Here is a 21,272-nt window from a genome sequence, read left to right on the forward strand (position 1 = left end):
TAATTATACATTTTGGACAAATAGATGGCACCGCCCTGTCCTGATGTGGAACATTTCCACCCACTTCTCCAGAAAGTCCAGCACCCCCAGAGACTACCGTCGTTCTCACTTTTTGTACCTTAGATGGTCTGCTTTATTTTTTTATTTTTTATTTTAAAGATTTTATTTATTTATCTTTGGAGGGGAAGGGAAGGAGAAAGGGAGAGAAACATCAATGTATGGTTGCCTTTCGCGCATCCCCTGCAGGGAACCTGCCTGCAACCCCAGTATGTGCCCTGACTGGGATCGAACTGCGATTGTCTGGTTCGCAGGCCCGCGCTCAATCCACTGAGCTACACCAGCCAGCGCTTAGATGGTCTGCTTTAGAACTTGGTGTAAGTAGAATCATACAGTGAGTATATTTTGCATCCGGCTTCTTTCATTAGGCATACTGTTTTTGAACTTTAGCCGTGTTGTTGCAAGTGTCAGTATTTTGTCCCTTTTTATGGCAGAGTGGCAGTACCCGGTGTGGGTAGACCCCTGTTTGCCGATGGGCTGTCTCTTGGATACATCTATGAACATTTTCCTACAAGTCTTTGCGTGGCCCACGCATGCTCACTCAATCCTTGCAAGAACCCTGGAAAGGTGGCACTGTTGTCACCCCTGTTTCGTAGATGACAAAACTGAGGCTCAGAGAGGTTACATTTCTAGCCCAAGACCACACAGGCAGGAAAAGCCGGAGATGGAGTTCTCACCCAGGTGTGTCCGACTGCAGGGCCTTTTAGCTTTTATTCTCTCACCGGCATCTTTGTGCCACAGCTGATGGAGGCCATTCCATTGTGACAGGGACAAATGGGTCCTCACCTTAATGGCCTGTTAGTGCATAACTGGGTTTTAGCTCACTCAGTACAGTAGATGGTATTGGTAATAATGGCTCGGAATCACGAGGAACAGGTTACATTAAACCTGTCTTTATAAAGGACAGAAATATAGAAGGCATTTTAGAGAAACATGTAGCCAAGGTCATCGCAATAAAAGCAAGCAAACAAGCAGAAGTTGGCCACTTAACGCTCTGTCGTCTGGAACTGTTGCTTAGCTGTGGCACGTCATCCTTCCAGGAAGCCAGGTGTGCAGGCGCAGAAGGCGTTACTGGGCATATAGTGTATCAATAGTACATGTATGAGAAACCACTCTGTGTTTTTGGTAGAGCCAAACAGAGTGGATTTGGGGAGAGTCTGCTGGTTCTTGCTTTGAAAGTTGTTGCTAAGCAATGTTGCTAATATTATGGAAAGACAGTTTCCCTCCCCACTTTTCCAGCCAGCCCCAGAAACCCTAGAGCTGGAAGCGGCTTCGGTGGCGGCAGTAGCTGGGGCGGTTTGGGACTCAGTGCGGTGGGGGCCCGGGGACCCTGGGTACGAGAGGCCTGCTTGTGGTCACCCAGCCCCGTGCCTCCTGATTCCCTGCAGTGACCCCTGGGAAGCCTCCATGCAAAACTCACTTCTTCGTGTTCATCAGAAATTTCACACCTGGAAAAATGCTTTTGAATATTCCTCCTATGGTAAAAATTATAGTCATGCTGCTTAGATTCATGAATTCAACATGCCATCAATTAACCAAAAAGAAATACTTTAAATACCTTCAGTAACCCGAGAAATAGACAACGAACTCCCTTCTTCCTCCCTCAGCCTCCTGTTTGTAACCCTGCTTCGGCCTGACGTGCGTTGCAGGCTCAGGGTACTCAGGGTACCAAAGCAAACGCAGTCGACAGGCTGGATGCCTGCCATCGAGTGGGATCTGTGGGTTTCCTCGGGGCAGGGCTTCCTTTCCCCGGAGCTCGGAAATGCCACGCAAGTCACCGAGATCTGTTTCCAAAATCTGAGCCAGTTTCTCGCCAGGATTTACTGGTGTGATGTGTGTGACTCCAGGAAAGCACAGTTGAACTGTGGTTCCTGAGCTTGGCTGTCAGGCCTCTCAGCCCGGCCTGGCCATGGCCTGTTGTCGTCATTGAAGGACCCAGTTACAATGGGATGCACCCCTTGGTGGGTGGTCATGGGCTCTGAGAGAAGGTTAGGAGCTGGGAGGAGAGTCAACATGTTGGCAAAGACTCCTGTCTCTCTCTCCTTCCAAAATAGAAACTGCTTCCCTACCTCAAATGACCTTCTCAGTCTTTCCTTTACCCACCCCCTTCCTGTCTCTCTCTGTCCCTCCCTCCTTTCTCTCTCTGCCCTCCCTCTCCCCTTTCCCTCTTATGGTGGTACTCTAGAAGTGCAACTGTAATGTGGCCCGGCAGGGGGCGCTGATGTACCAGCCAAGCCTGAAGGGCAGTCCTAGCAGCACAGGTGTGAGTGCTCTGCAGGAGTAAGAGGTGAGGGCGACTTCTCAGTGATTTCTCCCAGTTGGTGTGTGTATGGGTGGGCCTCCAAAGGCATAAGAGAGCTGGGGTGGCAGCCTGTCCTGAGCAGGTCTAATGTGTGTTTATAACTCTTGAATTGCTCCAAAGTTTGAGTGATTTATGGATGGCTGCAGGCTTTCTCCCTGCAGAAGGGAAGGAGGAAGGCATCTGAAGATACCTGGTTTCCTAAAAGGCCTGCCCCATGGCTCCAAAGCCCCTTTGGCCCCACCTGTCCTCCCAAGTCATTTTGTGGGGTGGTAGAGGCCCTGGGAGTCAGAGGTGGTGTGGGGCAGGGAGGGAGCACTGGCCCCAGCTCTGTCTGAGACTTAGGCTTCAGCACCGGGGCTGATTCTGGGTTTCACACAAATGTGTCTCCTGGAGCTGGCTCCCAGGCACAGAAGGCCCTTTTCTTCAGGCCCGAGCATGCGTGTCTGCCTGCCTCACCCCACCGGCCCCTGAGGATGAGGCTATGCAGCTGGGCCCAGTGTTCATGATGAACTTCCCCGGCCCCTCCACCTCCCCTCCCAACCCAGGCGCCCTGAGCCTTTGGGTTTCCCAGATCGGGGCAGAGACCCAGGCTGGCAGCAGCCTGGCACTTTGTTCTCAGGGCCTGTGGGCCTGGGGGAGGAGGGCTCGCTCGGGCCTTTGAGGTCCTGTGATCTGGACAGTGCTGGGGACCAGCTGTGCCGGGTGGGTTGGGATCTGAGAGAAGACCTCTTCTCAGACTACTGCAGCCCTCACTGCCCCGCTCCCCGTGGACTGCGTGTGCCCAGCCTTCTCGGTCCACCCCGAAGTGACCCTTGGACAGTGTTTTGTTTCTGTTTGGTGGCAAGTGTGTGGCTAACACCGAACACTTGGCTATTTTTCTGTTTTAACGAAGGTACTTCAGGCTCAGAGCCTTCAGTACTGAGCTAAAGTTTAAGATATTTGCATTTGTTTTCATGGCGGGAATAACAAGTGATAATGGAGTTTTCATTTAGGGTAATAACAATGTTTTCTTTGAAAACTAAGTAAAGAATGCATTGATTTAATTAAATAAAAAGAATGAGTGTGCCCTGGCTGGTGTGGCTCCATGGGTTGAGCACTGGGTTTGATTCCCGGTCAGGGCACAGGCCAGGGTTGCAGGCCAGGTCCCCGTTTGGGGGTGTGAGAGAGGCAACCGATTGATGTTTCTCTGGTACATTGATGTTTCTCTCCCTCCCTTCCCCTCTCTCTAGAAATGAATAAATAAAATCCTAAAAAAGGGTGATTAAATAACCAAGTTGTACGGTGGGAAGGTGGTATGTGAATGGCCTAGATCTGGGGCACAGTGGTCGGGTCACAACGCACAGGCAAGTGGGAGTGGGATGGTTTGTGGTTCTGTGTGTCGGGCCCTGTTTGTTCTGGGCAAGGGTGGTCTTCCATTTCTCTCGTACCCTGGTCTCTTGCGCAAAGCGGGACGCATCCTGATTGTTTAATGAACGCTGGTGGAATGGTGTTCCATTTAGCACAGACGGCCACTGCATCTGCTGCTGTACACGGGCTCCCTCATGCTGTGGGGTGTGGGCAGAAGGAAGGGCTCCCCCACCCCCTTGACACCTCTCAGGGATCAGATCAGGTTATGGTTTTGGGGGGACAACCTTGTGTTTTTAGCCTCACTAGGGCTGGAAACAGTTGTGGTTGTTGAGGAATTTGAGGGGGCCTGGGACCCCAGAACCACAATGAATCGAGTTACTTGCTTGGTGGAAAATTTTTTCACTTTCATCCCACGACCCTGTTGTCCACTGATGCACTTGACCTAAAATATCTCCCAGACAGTGGGGGATGGGAAGGGCTACCCACACGCACCCACCTGGGAGGGAGTTAGGCCCTGCCCTGAGACAACAGCCTACCCCTGTGTGTGAAGAAAATACACCACGGGCTGGGGCTAGACCTGTGGCCAGTGCCCCCAGCATCCTCCCTGCTGTCTGACTGAGGCGGCCCATCACTATCCTGTCAGTTCTGTATATCGCTGGAGGCAGGACAAGCCCTGGGCTTCCTGTGCTGGGCTCTGCCCTCTTCCCCACTGAGGACATTCATTTCCCCATTCTTTTTTCTAGACAGATTCTCAGGTCGCTGCTGGTGTAGTCCTGGCAGCTAGTCTAGCTGCAGTCCCAGGGGTGGGGCCTGGGTCACTCACACTCTGGCTATAAATAGATGCCCCTGGCAATATCGGTGACCCCCACCATCCAGGCAGGTTTGGAGAACTGAGGCCACTGTTAATGGCTGCTTCATAAATAAACCAGGCACATCTGGGCACCAGCCTGGTGCCTACTCTCCTCCACTCCCACTGCCATGCCAGCAAGAAGCTGTGCCCACAGGAGAGGTGGGGTTGAGGCCTTGGCCCTTGGATTTTTCTGTGGTCCTGGTCTGGATTTTCAGTGCTTGCTTGAACACCAGACTATTTAAAAAAGGAGGCAAATTGCCTCAGGGACCTCTTTGGCCCCAGCCGGGCTGTTGTGAAAGATGGACCAGTTGGCTTGTTTTAATTCCCTCCAGCCCTCTTGCTGATGGTCTTTCCTAGGGGCTGGAGGGAGAAGCCCTCAGGGTGGTGGGTGGTGAGAGGGCGTTAGACTTCCCGGCAGGAACTGGAAGTGGCGCTTAGGAGCACCCTGCGCCCACCGCAGGGACCAGGCCGGGGCCCCTTTCCCCACGAGCTGGCATGCCTTTTGTGAAGATGACGCTTGCACGCGTGGTGCGGGGGAGGGGGGGCAGGAGAAAACCGTGCGGAGTGTGCGGTGGTCAGCGCTGGAGCCGGGATGCCGGTGGGGTGGGATGTTTCCCTGTCCCACCCCCTGCATCTCCCTGGCAACCTGGGATGCCAGGCCAAATTGTAGTTGCGGAGAAAAGGACCGTTGACCTTAGGTTGTGCCTAACTTCTGGGTCCAGGAAAATAGATGTTAACCGGGGCACTGACCTCAGCCCACTCAGGCGCCCACGCTGGAGTGAACCGCCCTCACTCCACACCACAATCCTTTCCTGGACTTGGGGACAGGGGAGAGGTAGCCTCCGATTGAGTCCAAACGCCAGGGAGCCTCCGGTGGGGAGGGCGGGCGCTTGGCGCCCTGTGCCCCTCTCACACCACCGGGCAGTGCGGGTCTTGGGTGGGGAGGCCCGCTGCCCGCTGGCAAAGGCAGTTTCACTTGGACTGAGGGCGCGCGTTTCTGTGCACGGTTTTTCTCCCTGTTTTTAAAGACAGTGACAGCATCGGAGAAGTATCCCGGAGGGCCGGGCTGCGAAGACGCGTCAGCCGCCTTTGCCTGGGGAGGGAGCCCTGCCGGCCAGCGGGGGCGGAGGACGTGGGGGGGGGGTGCAGAGGCGGGACCAAGAGGGAGAAGCGAGAGAAGGGCAGGAGCGGGGCACGCGGGGCAGTGGGCGAACGCGGGCAGCGAGACCCTCGAGAGCGCCGAGCGCGAGCGGACCGCCCATCTCCCCGTGCAGGCGGCGGGCTGCGGGATCGGCTCGGTGCCCGGGCGCCCCGGGCCAAGCACGGGGGGCGGGGCCCGGGCGGGCGCGTCTGAGCAGGAGCCCCACAGCCGCCCCACCGGGCCGCGCCCGAGCGAACCTTAGAAATGCCCGCACTGGGGGAGCCCGCGCCTGCTGCTCCGCGGGCCAGGAGGAGACGCTGAAGGTCGCCGGGAAGTGAGCGCCCAGTCACCTGACCCCCGGGGCGCACCTAGGCGGGGCAGGATCCATGCGAGGCTGGAGGCTGGCGGCCCGGGGCCGGGAGCAGGAGGCGCGGAGCGCGCGGAGCCGGGCCGGCGGGGGCGCGCGGCGGACGGGCGAGGGCGCGGCCGGGCACCCGCGGCAGCCTCGCCATGTCCCAGCCGGCGGGGAGGATGCATTGCCGAAAGGCGGGGATCCGCGCCGCTGTGGTGCTCATCGGACTCCTGCACAAATCCCGAAAACAGAATAAAGAGAAAAGGTAAAGCCTGACATTGCTACCTCCCCTTTCCCTCCGCTCTCATGCCAAAATCCTATTTTCTTTGGGACTGACTTTTCCAAAAGGGCATTAGGCTCTGAGTTGGTTGGGAAATGCCTTTACTCCAGGCGCCGTCGGGGGAGCGAGTTTGGAGCTTGGCCCCAGAGACTAGCTGTGAGGAGAAAGCCCAGGCAGGGCATTGGCTGGTCGGCAGGCACCTGGAAGGCCCCTTAGGGCTTCATCTTCAACAGACCAGCACCAAGTGCACCAAGTGCACTAAGTGCACCAAGTCCTAAGCCCCCAGTCCCGACATTTGCGGATCTCGGCGCCCTTGCTGAACCCTGCAGGGCGGGTAGCATTGATCCGACCCAGGTAACAGAGTCTCCGGCTGTGCCCAAGTGACTCAATGCGCTGGGGATGCCATTTGCTTCTCTGCAACTTGGCTGAACCGGCGAGGCGCCCGCCAGTCCACGATCTGCTTGCTTTGAGTTCAGTTTCTGCAGCCAAGGGGCAAGTTTAGAGGTTACTTCAACCCCTCTCTCCCCACAACCCTCCCACCCCCCACCCCATGCCTTTTGTTTTTTGGTTTCTCTGGCTTTAATGCTTCACTTTTCTTGGGGTTACTCTCCTAATTGTTTGTTCCTGGGTATTAAAAAAGTCGTGTTCCCAGCTTATTTTAGAGATATAGCTGGATGACCTATGGGATGAGGTGTGGGTTTCTGGTGGGCATAGGAGCTTCTGGGGGCAGCTTCCTGGGTTCCTGCCCCCCCCCCCTTGCAGGCTTGATGTTCACCCCATGGAGCTGCCCACAGGCTGGCACAGCCTCCTCCCCCTGCTAGGGTACAGCAACCAAAGGGCATGGGAGCTGGCTGTGCACAGATATGTTTTGTGGAGTCGAAGCGACCTCCCGTGGCCTTGCTGGATCCTAACTAACAGAGTTTTGGAGTGCTCTGATCTGCATTAGACAAGGGCTAAGACAAGGACAGAGGACTCAGAGACACTTGGGTGGTGACCGGTGGCCCTTGGACTTGCCCAGAAGCTGTGTGTGCCTGGGGAAGGTCGCAGGCAGTGGGCCGGAGTCCTGAGAGAACCGGGCGCCGGTGGCCCTGTGGTTGTCTCCTGTCCCTCCCCAATGGATCCCTCCTATGTGTGGTCTCATGCAATGTATCCGACAGGACAGGATGGCTCTCCAGTGAAACCACTTCAGGTGATTAAGCAGGAAATAACATTGAGTCACGTAGTGAGAAAGTTCTTCCCTTTCCAGTTCTCTATGAATCCTTGTGATTTCTTCAAGGGGAAAGCTTCTAGTTGGTGCTAGTCTTGGCTTTAACACTTTTAAACACTTGCTTATCTCCCTTTTATAACAAAGAGCAGACCTCTGGCTCAGGGCCTTTACATGGGGAACAGTGCCTCCCTACAACACAGGCTGTGCTCGCACTATTTATTGTTAGGGTTTTCCCCTAGTTATGCTGGGGATGCTGATTTTCCCCTTTGTGGTGGTGATAGAAAGCATCAACCTAAGTTGAATGCGTAAGTCAAAAGAATGAGTTTTTTTCATAGAACTAGTAGTAATAGTCTGAATGGAACAGAAAATGGCAGAAATCCTGCAGGTGACCCAGGAATGGCTGATGTTGGGGACACACATGGCAAGCAGAAAAAGCTGCCGGCAAGACTCTGGAGTCCAGTGTTCCAGGCCTAGAACCCATTCTTCCCTAGACTTTGATTCTTTTCTATTCCTTACCCTTCGGCTTTTTATCTGCAGAGGTGGGGTGAGCCAGCCAACCCTCTGAAGTCAGGAGGGCATGGGATGGCTTGCTCTGAGGAGTGAGGAGGAGGATATACTTTACAGAAGGCAGATGCACCGGACCACCACCTGCCTCTGAGTATAGGATGTATGGTTGGGGGCAGAGGGATGGGGGGGGGGCGTCCCTGAACTGGGAGCTACAGGTGCTAGTCCCGTGATGTGATGGATAGACTTCATCTTCCTGAGCCTGAGTTCCTGCATCCACACAATGGGCTTTACAGGCTCAGGTGGGAAAATGGGGTGGGGGGTACATGCAGCTGAAAGGTGGGAAGTGCTGTGTGAGGGTGGGGGGTTCTGTCAAAGCTGTTCCCATTCTCCTCTCCCTGGGCCTGGGCCTTAGAAGCCACATTAGGATGCCTGATGGGGGCAGCCCCACTAGTAGCCACGACCAACCAGCCGTGGCCCTGGGAGGCAGCCGGGCGGGCACGGCCCCGGTGGGGAGGGCAGTGAGGCACTGGGAAGGGCCTGGACAGGAAGGGACTGGGCTGAGCAAGGATGCACCAGGCTCATGGCATGTTGTCCTCCTGGATGCACTGGGCTCTTTCCTGCAATGCAGCAGATGTTGGTGACCCTCCCAGCCCCTGCCTTCATCCCGTTCCGCTGCTGCTTCTGTCAGTCTGACAGCTTTGGCCATGGACTTAACCTACCCAAGGAGAGAATGATTGATTGCATGTTGTTGTTAAATGACCTTTGCTTCCCTCACTGTAATCTGCAGTTTCTGTTTCTTAAGCACCTGGAATCAGTTCGGTGCCCACTAGGGACCCTTCCACTGCCGGCGCTGGCCATGGGGGGCCTGGAGCAGGCTGCAGCTGCCAGCCTCTCTGAAGCACTCCCCATACTGCAGGCTGGGTGTGAAATTTGCTGAGTTCCTCCTTCTCCTCCTGTCCTTGCAGGGTCAGGTCAGACTCAGGCCCCTTCTTCATTTTTCCCAGCAGGCTTCATCATCCATCGATCTTCACAGCACCTCTGATTGACAGGCTTGTGCAGATAACGCTGTGGGCCAGAAGGCATGGCTTGCAGTGATGGCCCCCAGTCCTTGCCATCTTCCTGCTCTCCCCAGGCTGCCTAAAAACATTGCATAGTAGAGCAGGTAGCAGTGCCTGGGGGGACGGTAATGACACAGGTATCCCATATGGGCCCAGAACCAGGGTGCTCCCAGGCACCGTTGGTCCACGGGTCTGGAGAACGGTGCTCCGGGCTGCAGCCTCAGTTGGCCTCCTGGAGAAACCGGTGTCGTGTGCATCAGCCTTGGCACAACGACTCTGTACGGGCTTGGAGGCTCTGCTTCTTTCTGTTCTCCAGGGATGCCGTCACCTGGGACACTGCCAAAGCAGTGGTGTGTCTGAGACGGCACTGGGTTTGAGCCTGGTTCTGAGGAGGCGCTCACCTGTGCAGAGAGCACCTTTGGAGCTTTGCTTTCCAGAGTGTGCTTTCCTGTGGACAGGGCGGATCAGGCCACAGCCCCACGTGAGGAATGACAGAAGTGGGTGCTGGGGTGCATGGTGCCCTCTGCGGGGGAGGCGGGCACTCGTGTCAGGAAGGACCGAGGTGGGAACACGGGGAAATGTGTGTGTTCTGAGAGGTGTGGATCAGGTCAGTGTGGCCTCGAGTGTGGCATTCTGGACTGGGGAGAGGTCAGTTAGCATAAATGGAAGAGAGCTCTGGTTCTTACTGGGGGTAGTTATTTGGAACAACTGCCACCATGGGGTTTATGAGGAGGGAAGGATGAATTCACCGATCAGTCAGCAGATCACTAAAGCTCTGAAGGGCAGAGCAGTGCGTCCGGTGAATCTGATTCCTCTGTTGTGGGGTATCATGTCCGGCGGGGTTTTCCTGGGTAGGTCATCAGGAAAAGCCCATTCCTAGATTAAAGAAAAAAAAAACAAACCAAACTTTTATTGCAGAAGTTTTCAAGTGCACAGGGAAGAGGGCATAGTGTAATACAATCCCCAGTTTGAAGTGAATCCCAGACATTATATCATTTTATTCTGAAATATTTCAGTATGCATTTCAAAGATAAAGTCCTTCTAAAAAATATAACACAGCCCTTGCCATACACCCTAAACTAACCCTGACTTCTTACCGTCATGTTTACTGTTCCGATTTCCCCAGCTGTGTCACAGAAGTTTGATTGGCTCTCTTTCTCTCTAAGTTTGCTCCCCTAACTCTTTTTCTTCTTTTCCTTACAGTTGTTGAAGCAACTGAGTTGTTTGTCTTAGGGAGTTTCCCACAGTCAGGATTTTGCGGATGGTGTCTCCGGTATCGTTTCGCATGCTCTGCCGTCCTTGAAGTGACCTTAAATTGGTGTTCAGTTTAGAGGGTCTGTGAGATCCATCCCTCCCTGTCACACCCGTGTTGCTGGAGGTGGTCTAGTTGCCTGTTTTTGTGATGTTGGCAGCCGTTGCTTGTTTTGTCCTTAGGGTTGGAAGGCTTGTGTCTGGGAGGATACTGTGCTCTCCCACTGGGAGAGCCGGAGACAGCCCCGAGAGCTGGCTGCAGAGGGGGTCTGAGCCGGCTGGGTGTCCAGGAGCTCTGGCCTTGTGGTCCTAGAGTCTCGGGGCTGGAAGGGGCACAAGGCGGGAGCTGCTCCACTCTCTGGCCCCAGAACAGATGGCCACTTGTTCTGTTCCTAGGAGGAGGCTGGGCCCTGCCCTGTGTGGAAGGGCCTGTCACTCACCCTCTTTTGTGTGCTATTTGAATGCCACCTGGTTGGCTGTCGTTGCTTTAAAGAACAAACATCTTACTTTGACCAGCTTCCCATTTTTGACCTCACAGAGTGTCTGAGGAGGTAGACTCTTAGAGTTGAGGGACAGAGTTTATTTGACTCCCCTTGAGCTGTTTGGTGTCTTTGCTTTTTGTCCCCCTTATCTATTTTCCTTATGGCGGCCAGAGTGGAGTTTTAAAAATTCGAGTCAGATCCAGTCTCTCTGCCGCACAAAGTTCTGCACAGGCTTTCCATCGTCCTGACCCCCCTGCTGGTCCCCCCCCCCAACCTTGCCTCCCAGCAGGTGTCCTCTCACTCACCGTGACCTCTGTACTCCTGAAGCTGCAAAGGCCTGCTTTCTGTTTCTGGAACACTGCAACCTTGTTCCTGCCCCAGGCCCTTTACACATGCTATTTACAGTGACTTAACTGACTGCTTCCTCCTCATTGAGCTTTCAAGTCAAATATCATCTCCTCCAAGAGGGCTGCTCTGACTGTCCAACCCGAGCAGTTCTCTCCAGCCCTTATTACCTCCCCCTGATTTCCTTCCAACATGGCACTTATTAACTGGTGTTATCTAGCTTACATAATAAACAATGTATTGACTGTTCTGTCCCCTAGAATGTGAGCTTTCTGAGAGCAGGGACTTTGCCTTTTCACTTCTGGGTCCCTGTTGCCCAGGATGGGAAATGCTCAGTAAATATTTGCTGGATGCATGGATGGGTGCTCATGAGACTCGCTGGCTCCCCCGGCGAGTTGTGCCTGTTGCCTGTTACCCTGAGGCAATCCTTTTAATAGTGCAGTGTCCTCTGACACCGGATTCAAGGTGCTCTTTTCTTGTCTGAGATGGGAGAGATTTTCCCTTCCCTCTCCTTCCTTTCTGGAAGATATTTTGCAAAGAAATGCAACTGACCACTTGCACATATGTCGTCCCATTGTTATTCATCTAGCTCCTTCCCTGCCTCCCTGTGGTTTGGGGACCCATAGGTGTGAGGGTTTGGGCTCAGCCCTACCCATCCTGGAGCAGGGGCTGGGCACCTGACTCTGGGTTCCTGGGTCTCGGCTCCTTGGGCTGCTATCAAACAGGCAGAGGTAGAGTGCCATCTTTCTGTCAAACAGGGACCAGTGGGGGTCTGCATTAGTGAGCAGTTGCCATTAGTGAATAAATATATATATATCTTTTTTATAATAATTTTTTTAGATTTATTTATTTTTAGAGAGGGGGAAGAGAGGGAGAAAAAGAGGGAGAGAAACATCCCTGTGTGAGAGAGACATCGATCAGTTGCCTCTCTCATGCCCCCAGCTGGGGACCAGGGCTGTCTACTTTTCTGAATGCAGCCTTGTCTTTCCCTGGCTGGTGTGGCTCGGTGAACTGAGTGCTGGTCTGTGAACCAAATGGTCTGTGGTTCAATTCCAGATCTGGGTCGCGGACCAGATCCCCGGTTAGGAGCGTGTAAGAGGCAACCGATCGATGTTTCTCTTCCTCTCCTACTTTCTCCCTTCCCCTCTTTCTAAAAATAAATAAATAAAATCTAAAAAAGAAATAAATGCAGTTTTATCTCCGTGGAGCCCGCATGGTGCACAGATGGCTGGTTACCAGGACGTTGCCAAAAAGAGGGCTTGCCAGGCCTGCTTGGTTCACCTCTGTGCAAACAGGCCTGCTGAAGGGGCACAGGAAGTTTCTTCGTCACTGTGGGCAGACGATGCCCCACCCCACACACGGAGTTTCATTGCCTCCCAAATCCATAAAACGAGTCAGGCAAGATGCTTTCAGGTGGATAAGTGCTTTTTATTTTAATAGCTATTTTAAAAAAACGAATCCTGGCAAGTGATACTGATTTCCCATATATGACAGTTACATAACATTTTTAAAAAGTAAATTTGTTGAAGGCAAAGATTGCGAGTCAATTTAAAGAAAAGTGTTAAGAAAAGTAATAGGTGGTACATGGATTTGGGGAAAACTGGGAAGACTGTGTGGAGATGCTTGTGGTTTAGGGACCTTGGTTGGAACCAAGGGGGTGCATTTCTCACCTGTGCAGATGGACCCGGTAACACAAATGCCTAGAGTTGTTGATGAACGGTTGTAACGAGCTAACAGCTTTTGAGGCTTACTCTTTGCTGGGCCCTGTGCTAAGGGCTTGCATGCACATGTGTCTTAATTCTGCCAGTTGTTATCTTTGTTTTTCAGCTGAGGGACAGAGGCTGGAAGGCCAAGGAGTGGGCTGGGGGCAGAATCAGAAGTGGAAGACCAGGTATTTTTAACCTGCTCTGTTGAGCTCCAGAGGTCATGCCCCGAACTGTTATATTATTTGGATATGCAGTGCCTGGCTTCTGAGAAGTGCTTGACACATGCTGCTGCTTCTGTTTTTATGAATGTATTAAAGTGCGACTTACATAGAGTTAAGTTTGCAAGGAAGGGGACAGCTAGTGCATTTCTACACACACATCATCCACCTGGTAGACACCACCCAGCTCAAGAGAGAACGATGCAGGGCCCGGCCGGCTCCCTCATGCCTGCCCACAGACTGGCTGTAATCACAGTGGAGTTCAGTCCATCGCCTTGTATCAGTCTATCACCGGGTGGCACCTGGCCCCTGACACCTGTGATAAAGGGAAGAGTATGCCTGGGATTTCTGAGTGGGACGTTCGGTTCAGCCCCAAGAGGCTGGTGTCAAAGAGTCCACGCCGATTTCTAGCTCAGTTTCACCTTCCCTTCTCCTTCCAGACATGCTCAGTGGGAACTTGGAGCCGACGCTGTGTTTATTCACTGCCCTTGGAGCAAGGGTGGGTTGAAAAATTGTCACTTGCTTTTAAGCTTATCAGTTCTGAACACTGTTTTCGTGCAGGCTGGAACTCCAGCCAAGCCCTTCTCAGAGCCTTCTGGGGGTGGGCCGACCCTGCCGGGTCTCCCTGTTAGTCTGCTGCTCCAGAGGCGGGAGTGAGTGGGCCCATTGATTAGAGCTGCCCCTCACTGTCCTTCCCTTCTCCCCCTTTTTCTGTTTCTTTCCTGTGGAGATTTTTACCACCACACTGAATCACTGAATGTGAGTGGCAGAATAAGGGCGTTGTGATTGTCCTAAGTGCTTACAACTCATAGACTCATAACAGGGCCCTCCCTCTCCACCCTCCCACCCAGCAAAGCACGGCTTGCACCTGGTTTACAGGACAGACCCCTAGCAGGGGTGGAGGTGGAACCCCCATCCCCATTTGTCACCGTCATGTGTACAATGTCACACTGTCCTGTCTACAGAGAGTGGGCACAGCAGCACCCTGGCACCTGGGAGTTTGCAGTCGGAAATGGACCCCTGCAGATTCTTCAGATCTTTCTGAAGCCTCTGCTCTGTGCCCGACACCGGTCTAGGCCCTGGGGATACAGCAGGGAACAGCCCAGAAGCCAAGCCCTGCCCACCCTCCGGGGCTCTGCTAGATCCACGAACAGTGTTTTCCTGTTACACTGATACTTTAAAACGAAAAGGTTCCATGTTATAAATACGTATTTCAGTCTTCTGTTGAGAAGTCAGAAGCTGTGGCAACACTGACTGGGCTTGCCTTACGGCAGGAGACTGGTGCCCACCTGCCCACCTCAGCATCCATACCTGGCCACACCTGTGCCACCTGCCCTGCCCCTGAGGCATTGGATGTACAGTGTGAGAGGCAGGAGTCTTGGGGCTGGGGAGCTGTAGGTGTAACTCGCTGAACAGGGAGGCTGGAGGTCAGGCCCCAGCCCCGCGTGCCCTTTGGGTTTCCTTGGTTGGGGGCAGGTCCACTGTGGTGGGGAACAGGGACTCAGGGCCATCTGCCTGGGGTCTCTGCAGGATCCGGGCTGCAGAAGGGCCACTGTTAATTTGCCTTTATTTATTTTTTTTTTAAAAAAAATTTATTTATTTTTTTGGAGAGGGGGAAGGGAGTAGAAAAGAGAGGGAGAGAAACATAGACATGCAGGAGATATATCCATTGGTTGCCTCTCACATGCCCCCCCAACCAGGGACCTGACCTCACACCCAGGCATGTGCCCTGACTGGGAATTGAGCTGGTGACCTTTTGGTTCGCAGGCTGGCACTCAATCCGCTGAGCCACACCAGTTAGGGCTAATTTGTCTTTAGATGTTCCTCCTTCTACATTCTCCTTAATTACCTGCAAATAACAGAAATTATGGGAGGCTGGATATTACGATACGAAAACTCAGGAATCCCAAATGAAGGGGCAGGGATGGGACTTGCACTGAGCTCCACTCTGGCACCGCACTGGGCTGGCACTTAAGCCTCACTTATCTCATTTCATTCTCTGCATGAGGCTTGTTATTGTCCTCTTCATCTTTCACAGAGGAGAAAGCTGAGATTCAAAAGGGGTGGCATATCAGTGTCACTCAGCTGGTACAGCCGAGCGGGGGTTCAAACCCAAATCTCTCTCTTCTTGTCTGTCTTGATGCCCGATTTCACGTCTTTTCTCCTGTTGCCCATCACATGGGGACCCTGGCTGAGTTACTTGACCCCTCTGCCCTTGACGTTCAGTACCTGTGAAGTGGGCTGTCGTGCAGGTCTGGAGCATGAAATCCATACCAGATGTATGAATAGCTTCAAAACATTAAGAACTGTGGCATCTTGGCATATTCTCATTATTTTTTAAAGAAGGGACTGGATGGGTCCCTTGGGTTCCTTTGAACACTAGGCCTGAACTGCAGGGTTGCGTGGAGACGGGGGAGCCTGGATGGGGTGGGGTGGGGGGAAGGGTCTGCCCTACCAGGCCGCACGTGAGCTGAAAGGCCTCCTGGCTGCAGCACTCACTAATTAGAACAGAGATTCCCGCTTCTCAATGAGAATGGGGAGCTCTGGGCCGGAGTTACCGTGCCATCTGTATTTTAATAGAGCATTTATTTTAATAAGATATCTCGTCTGAGATGCACAGGCAGAAACTGTGTGTAAATCAAGAGGTCACGGAAACAGGCCGTGTGAAAACTAGATCCACAAATGTGCCAGGAAGGACTTTTGCGTGTGGCAGCAGGAGAGGCTAGTTGCTGAGAGCTGGGAAGGTCCCCCAAGGGCACAGCTGCTGATGCAGGCGCTGGCTCCAGTAATGGGAGCAGGGACACCTGGCTTCCACATCTTGGTTCCTCTCCCCTCCCCACCCCCCAGTTTCTGGAAGCGGCAGCCCCTCTGCCCCCAGCACGTGCCCTCTCTTTCTCCTCTATAAATGCAAATGCAGGCAGCAGTTGTGTTCCAAATGCTCATTCGTGCTGTTTCAATTCGATCCCATCAGTGTTCGTGGAGTGCCAGATGTGTACCGGGCACCCGGTGGCAGGGTCCGGGAGGAAAACACGTGCTCTCTGCCCCATGCAGCCTGTGCTCCAGCAGGGGCGACGAGACAGAGAACAGTGGGTACTGGAGGAGAGGGGCCAGGGGCCCCAGATACCAAAGGGAGGGGGGACCACTCAAAGGTCCCCTTTTCCTGAGTCCATCCTGAAGGTTGAGGCAGTCAGACAGGTGACTTTGCTGGGCTTCATCTGGGGGGACAGGCTGGCCTTGCTCAGGATTGGCCCTCAGCCCTGGGGCTGGAGGATGCTTCCCCAACCGCTTCTATGGATGCTCAGGGGGCCCAGTTGCCAGTAACCCTGAAAGTCTGGATTTCTTACTACAGGTTACTGGAGTAAGTAATCTTACTCAGCAATTTCACTCCCAGGAATGTATCCCAAAGAACTGAAAGCAGGGACTTGAACAGGTATCTGAACACCCATGTCCATAGCAGCACGGTTCCCAACAGCCCAAAGTGGAAGCAACCCAAGTGTTCCTGGGCAGATGAATGGATAAACAAAATGTGGTGTGCGTACAATGGGATACTACTCAGCCATAAAATGGAACAGAATTCTGATACAACAAGGACAAGCCTTGGAAACATTGTGCTATGTGAATTGAGCTGGACGTGAAGGACAGATACTGTACGATTCCAGGTAAATTAAGGTGCTAAAATATGTAAAGTAGATAAGAGAGTTTTTCTCTGGTTGAGCATGGGATGGGCAGGCGGGGATGACTCTAGTCTGGTCCCCGTGAAAAAACGAGGTGTTTTTGAAGCCATAGTGCCTTGGGATGCCAGGGAAGCACATGTCCTCCCTAACAGCCCATGTGCTGAAGTTGAAGGTCCCCAAGGCCCCAGTCCTGCCCAAATTCACTTCCCCCTTCGAGTGTCCTGTGCTGCTGATGAGGTCAGCCTAGGTAGCAGGTGTTGGAGGATGGGGCCACCTCAGGTGAGCTCACCTTTTATGCTGACATTTTCCTTTCCTGCAGTGTGCCAAGGCCTAACGGGGCTCTTCTAGGAGGCCCAGGGGACTGCTGGTGGGGGAAGACTTTGGTGGGAGGAGGTTCCATGTGGGCTCCAGTTGGTTCCGGGAGGAGTGTGCAAGGACGCCTTGGCTCTGTGCCCATCCGGGGACACAGACGGGAGCCCGTGGCCACGTGACAGGGGCTTGCATTTCTTGCATATAGTGTGGATGTGCCAGTGACCTGCCCACTGTCCCTGGGATGAGCGCAGCCACCCCAGGGTGTGTGGACCGTGCAGAGCGGGTTTCAGGGGCAGGCATCTCCGTGGTCCTTGACCATGGCCTGGGCTCTGAACCTTCCTCTGAGCATTCTCTGGGCTGCTTCTCACCAATCTGATTTTTAAGAGACATGTTTGTTATATTAAAAAAATCTATGTTCCTTGCAGAAAATTTGGAAAACACAGAAAAGTACAAAGACTAAAATAAAAATCATCTGCAATCCCAGATGGGGATTGCAGAGATAATCACTATTAACATTTAATATATTTTCTTCTGGCTTTTTTTCCTACTCAAATACATACTTTCCCATACAATATATTTACATCTGTTTCTCATAACAAAATTGGGATTATTATATATATATATATAAAATAATATTGTATATATATATTGTATACACACATACGCAGTGTATTAGTCAGGACTCTTGGGGACAAGTGACAGAAGCCCAGGTGAATTAGCCAAATGAAACGGGGGGAGGGGGGACCTGTTCACTGGCTGGCACAACACATCTGCGGGGAGGGCCAGGCCTCAGGCACGCCCGCTCCAGACCACCAGCAGTCCTCTTCCTCCCTGTCTGCTCGTCTGCCTCTATTCCTATTGTGTTCATCCCCTTGGGTCATCTCTCACCATGATGTTGCAATCCTGGTTGTAACATTTTAACCCCTTTTCCTCCAGAGAGGGTGAAAAAAGCTCCTTTCCACCAGCTCTAGTTAGAGCCTAAGGAGGAGTTCTGACGGGCCTGGATCACACGCTCATTGCTGCATGAAGCCCTGTGTGTGGGGGCGGCCGGGAACTGGATTGGCCCAGCCTGAGTCAGGGGTCTATTCTGGTGGCCACTGTAGCTATGGCGGGGGAGTATTATTACCAGAGGAAGGGGTGAAAGTGAGTTGGGCAGGAAAAAACCACAGACAAAAGCTGCTTTGGCATTGTGTCCAGCCATGGGTGGCTAGCACAGAGTGTCGGGTGGGCACGTGGGTCCTCATTCTTGTACCAATTTAATGGGAGATCAGTTGGTACCATCCCATAAACAGTACAATCTGGCAACACCTGTCACCATTATGCACGTCGCCTTTGACCCAGTGAACCACTTTAGGGATTATCCAGCATGTATATATATTTCTACACGCGTGGAATGGTGTAGGTCAAGGTCATTCACTGCAATATTATTTGAAATAGCAAAACATTGGAGATGACCAAATGCCTATCAACAGAGAACTGGGCACCTACATTATTTAACATGCCTGCTCTGGACTGTGAACTGTGTTACTAAAGGAAGGACGGTGAACGTTCTAAGTACTGAAAGAAAGTTCTCCCAAGATATTTTGGGTAAAGAAAGCTAGGTACAGAACAGAATGTAAAATATACTACCTTTTGTGATAAAAACGGGAAAAAAGGACTCCATCTTTGTATTGGCTTATATTTGCATAAAGGAGGTGCAGAAGGATATGTAGAAACCATTACATGGCCAGCTGGGAACTGAACAGGTTGGGACAAGGATAGGACGAAGCCTGTCACTGTATACCTTCTGATAACTTTTGGCTTTTGGAATACAAGTATTACTCATTAAAAAGCCAACTGATCCGTTTTTTTGGGGGGTGATGAAAAAGTTCTGGGATTAGAACTTTGGTGGTGGTTGTACAACATTAAAAAAATCTGTTTTTCAACGAGTTCACATTCGGTATGTTGTACCAGTTTCAGGTGTACGTTGTAGTGGTTAGATAGTCATGTACTTTACAAAGTGTTTCCCGTGGTATTTCTAATACCCACCTAGTGCCATGCAGAGTTATTACAGTGTCCCTGACTGTATTCCCTATGCTGTACTTTACTTCCCCATGATTATCCTGTAACTACCAATTTGTACTTCTTAATCCCGTCACCTTTTTAAAAGTATATTTTATTGATTATGCTATTACAGTTGTCCTAATTTTTTCCCTTTGTCCCCCTCTGCTCAGTACCCCCTCCTACCAGCAGTTGCCTCCCTTGGTTCATGTCCATGGGTTGTGCATGCAGGTCCTTTGCCTTCTCCTTTTCCTCCACTGTTCCTACCATCCCCGTCTGTTCTGTCCCTACCAATTAAGCTTCTTAATTCCTGTACCTTCCCCCCTTTTCTGCCTTCCCCCACCCCACTGATAACCCTCTAAATGAACTCCATACCTATGATTCTGTTCCTGTTCTGGTTGTTTGCTTGGTTTGTTTTTGTGTTTTAGGTTCAGTTGTTTAAAATTATGAGTTCGTTGTCATTTTAATGCTCAGAGTTTTGATCTTCTTTTTCTTAAATAAGTCCCTTTTACATTTCATATAATAAGGGCTTGGTGGTGATGAACTCCTTTAGCTTTACCTTGTCTGGGAAGACACTTTATCTGCCCTCACATTCGAAATGAAAGCTTTGTTCAATAGAGTAATCACGGTTGTAGGTCCTTGTCTTTCATGACTTTGAACACTTCTTGCTAGTCCCTTCTTGCCTGCAGATTCTTTTGAGAAATCAGCTGACAGTTTTATGTGAACTGCTTTGTAGGTAACTCTCTGCTTTTCTTGTACTGCTTTTAAGATTCTCTCTTTATTTTTAACTTTTGGCATTTTAATTATGATGGGTCTTGGTGTGGCTCTCTTTGGGTCCAACTTGTTTGGGACTCTCTGTGCTTCTTGGATTTGTATGTCTATTTCCTTTGCCAAATTAGGAAAGTTTCTTTCATTAGTTTTTCAAATAAGCTTTCAATTTCTTGCTCTTCCTCTTCTCCTTCTGGTATCCCTGTGATGTGGATGTTGGCACTTTTGGAGATGTCCCAGAGTCTTCTTATTCTCTCTCTCTCTCTTTTTTTTTTGAATTCTTATTTCTTCATTCTGTTCTGGTTGATTGTTTATTCCCTCCTTTTGTTTCAGATCGTTGATTTGAACTCTGGTTTCCTTAGCTTCACTGTTGATTCCCTGTGGATTTTTCTTTATTTCACTTAGTGTAACCTTCGTTTCTTCCCTTATGCTTTACGCTATATTCAGTGAGTTCTCTGAGCATCCTGATCACCAGTGTTTTGAACTCTGCATCTGATAAGTTGGCTATCTCTATTTCACTTAGTGCTTTTTCTGGGGTTTTGTTCTGTTCTTTAATTTTTGTCTTCTTGATTTGGCAGCCTCCCTGTGTTTATTTCTGTGTATTAGGTACAGCTGCTTTGACTTCCTGTCTTGGTGTACCTGTTAATTTGTATGGGGCAGAGCCTTAGGTGTTTGCCAGGGTGGGGCTACCCACTTCACAGCTTTGTGGTCTATATGTGGGGGAGGGTTTGGAGAGGGGACAATGCCCCTGAGGCTTGCTCAGCACTTGCTCCATTTCCAGTCACTTCAGTGCCTTCCCATATGTGACTGGAACCCCTCTAGCTGCTGCACCAGTGGTGGTTCCCAGGGTGGGTGCATTTGCATTTGTTCTAGGACCTTGTGGGCCCTTTAAATGGCCTCTCTCAAGAGACTGGAAGTTTTTTCTCCTGTCCCAACCCCCACTGGTTTTTACAGTCAGAAGTTATGAGTCTTCATTTTTTTGCATTGGAACCCCTGGGTTGTGTTGTCTGGCCTGGGGCTGGGATTGCTTCTTCCCAAGGTATCTGTCCTGATTTTTATCTACCACACATGATTGTGGGGCTGTCCATTCAGCCAGCTGGTTGCCACTGCTGCCTCACAGCCCTATACTGTGTCCTTTCTGCCCCAGCTCCCCGTCTCTCCTCCTCCTACCCATCTGGATGAAAAGCTCTTCTTTAAATTCTTGGTTGTCAGACTTCCATACAGTTCTGGGTAGTTTTTGTTTTGAATTTAACTGTGATCTTTCTTATGGTTGTGCAAGGAGGCAGAGCATGTCTACCTATGCCTTTGTCTTGACCAGAAGTCCTCAAATAGGTTTTTAATCCTTTGCTCTCTCTCTTCTACTTCTTCTGGTAAC

At 51.6% G+C, this 21,272-nt stretch overlaps 1 protein-coding gene across 2 annotated transcripts in view; it reads left to right on the plus strand.

The window, feature by feature from the left end:
• RAP1GAP2 (RAP1 GTPase activating protein 2) overlaps positions 1-21,272 on the plus strand; it is a 203,587-nt gene that overhangs the window by 58,313 nt on the left and 124,002 nt on the right. Inside the window, exon 1 of one of the 2 annotated variants that reach the window (XM_053662727.1) lies at positions 5,857-6,314. The exons of the other annotated variant lie outside the window; for it this stretch is intronic. Within the exon in view, the coding sequence (XP_053518702.1) occupies positions 6,208-6,314 (107 nt within the window). The 5' untranslated portion in view covers positions 5,857-6,207. Of the gene's footprint in view, positions 1-5,856; positions 6,315-21,272 lie in introns of those variants that run through there. 2 annotated transcript variants of the gene reach the window in all.

Source organism: Artibeus jamaicensis, unplaced genomic scaffold (genome assembly GCF_021234435.1).
Source record: "Artibeus jamaicensis isolate MK-2021 breed Jamaican fruit bat unplaced genomic scaffold, CSHL_Jam_final contig_2790, whole genome shotgun sequence".
Lineage (NCBI taxonomy): Eukaryota > Metazoa > Chordata > Mammalia > Chiroptera > Phyllostomidae > Artibeus > Artibeus jamaicensis.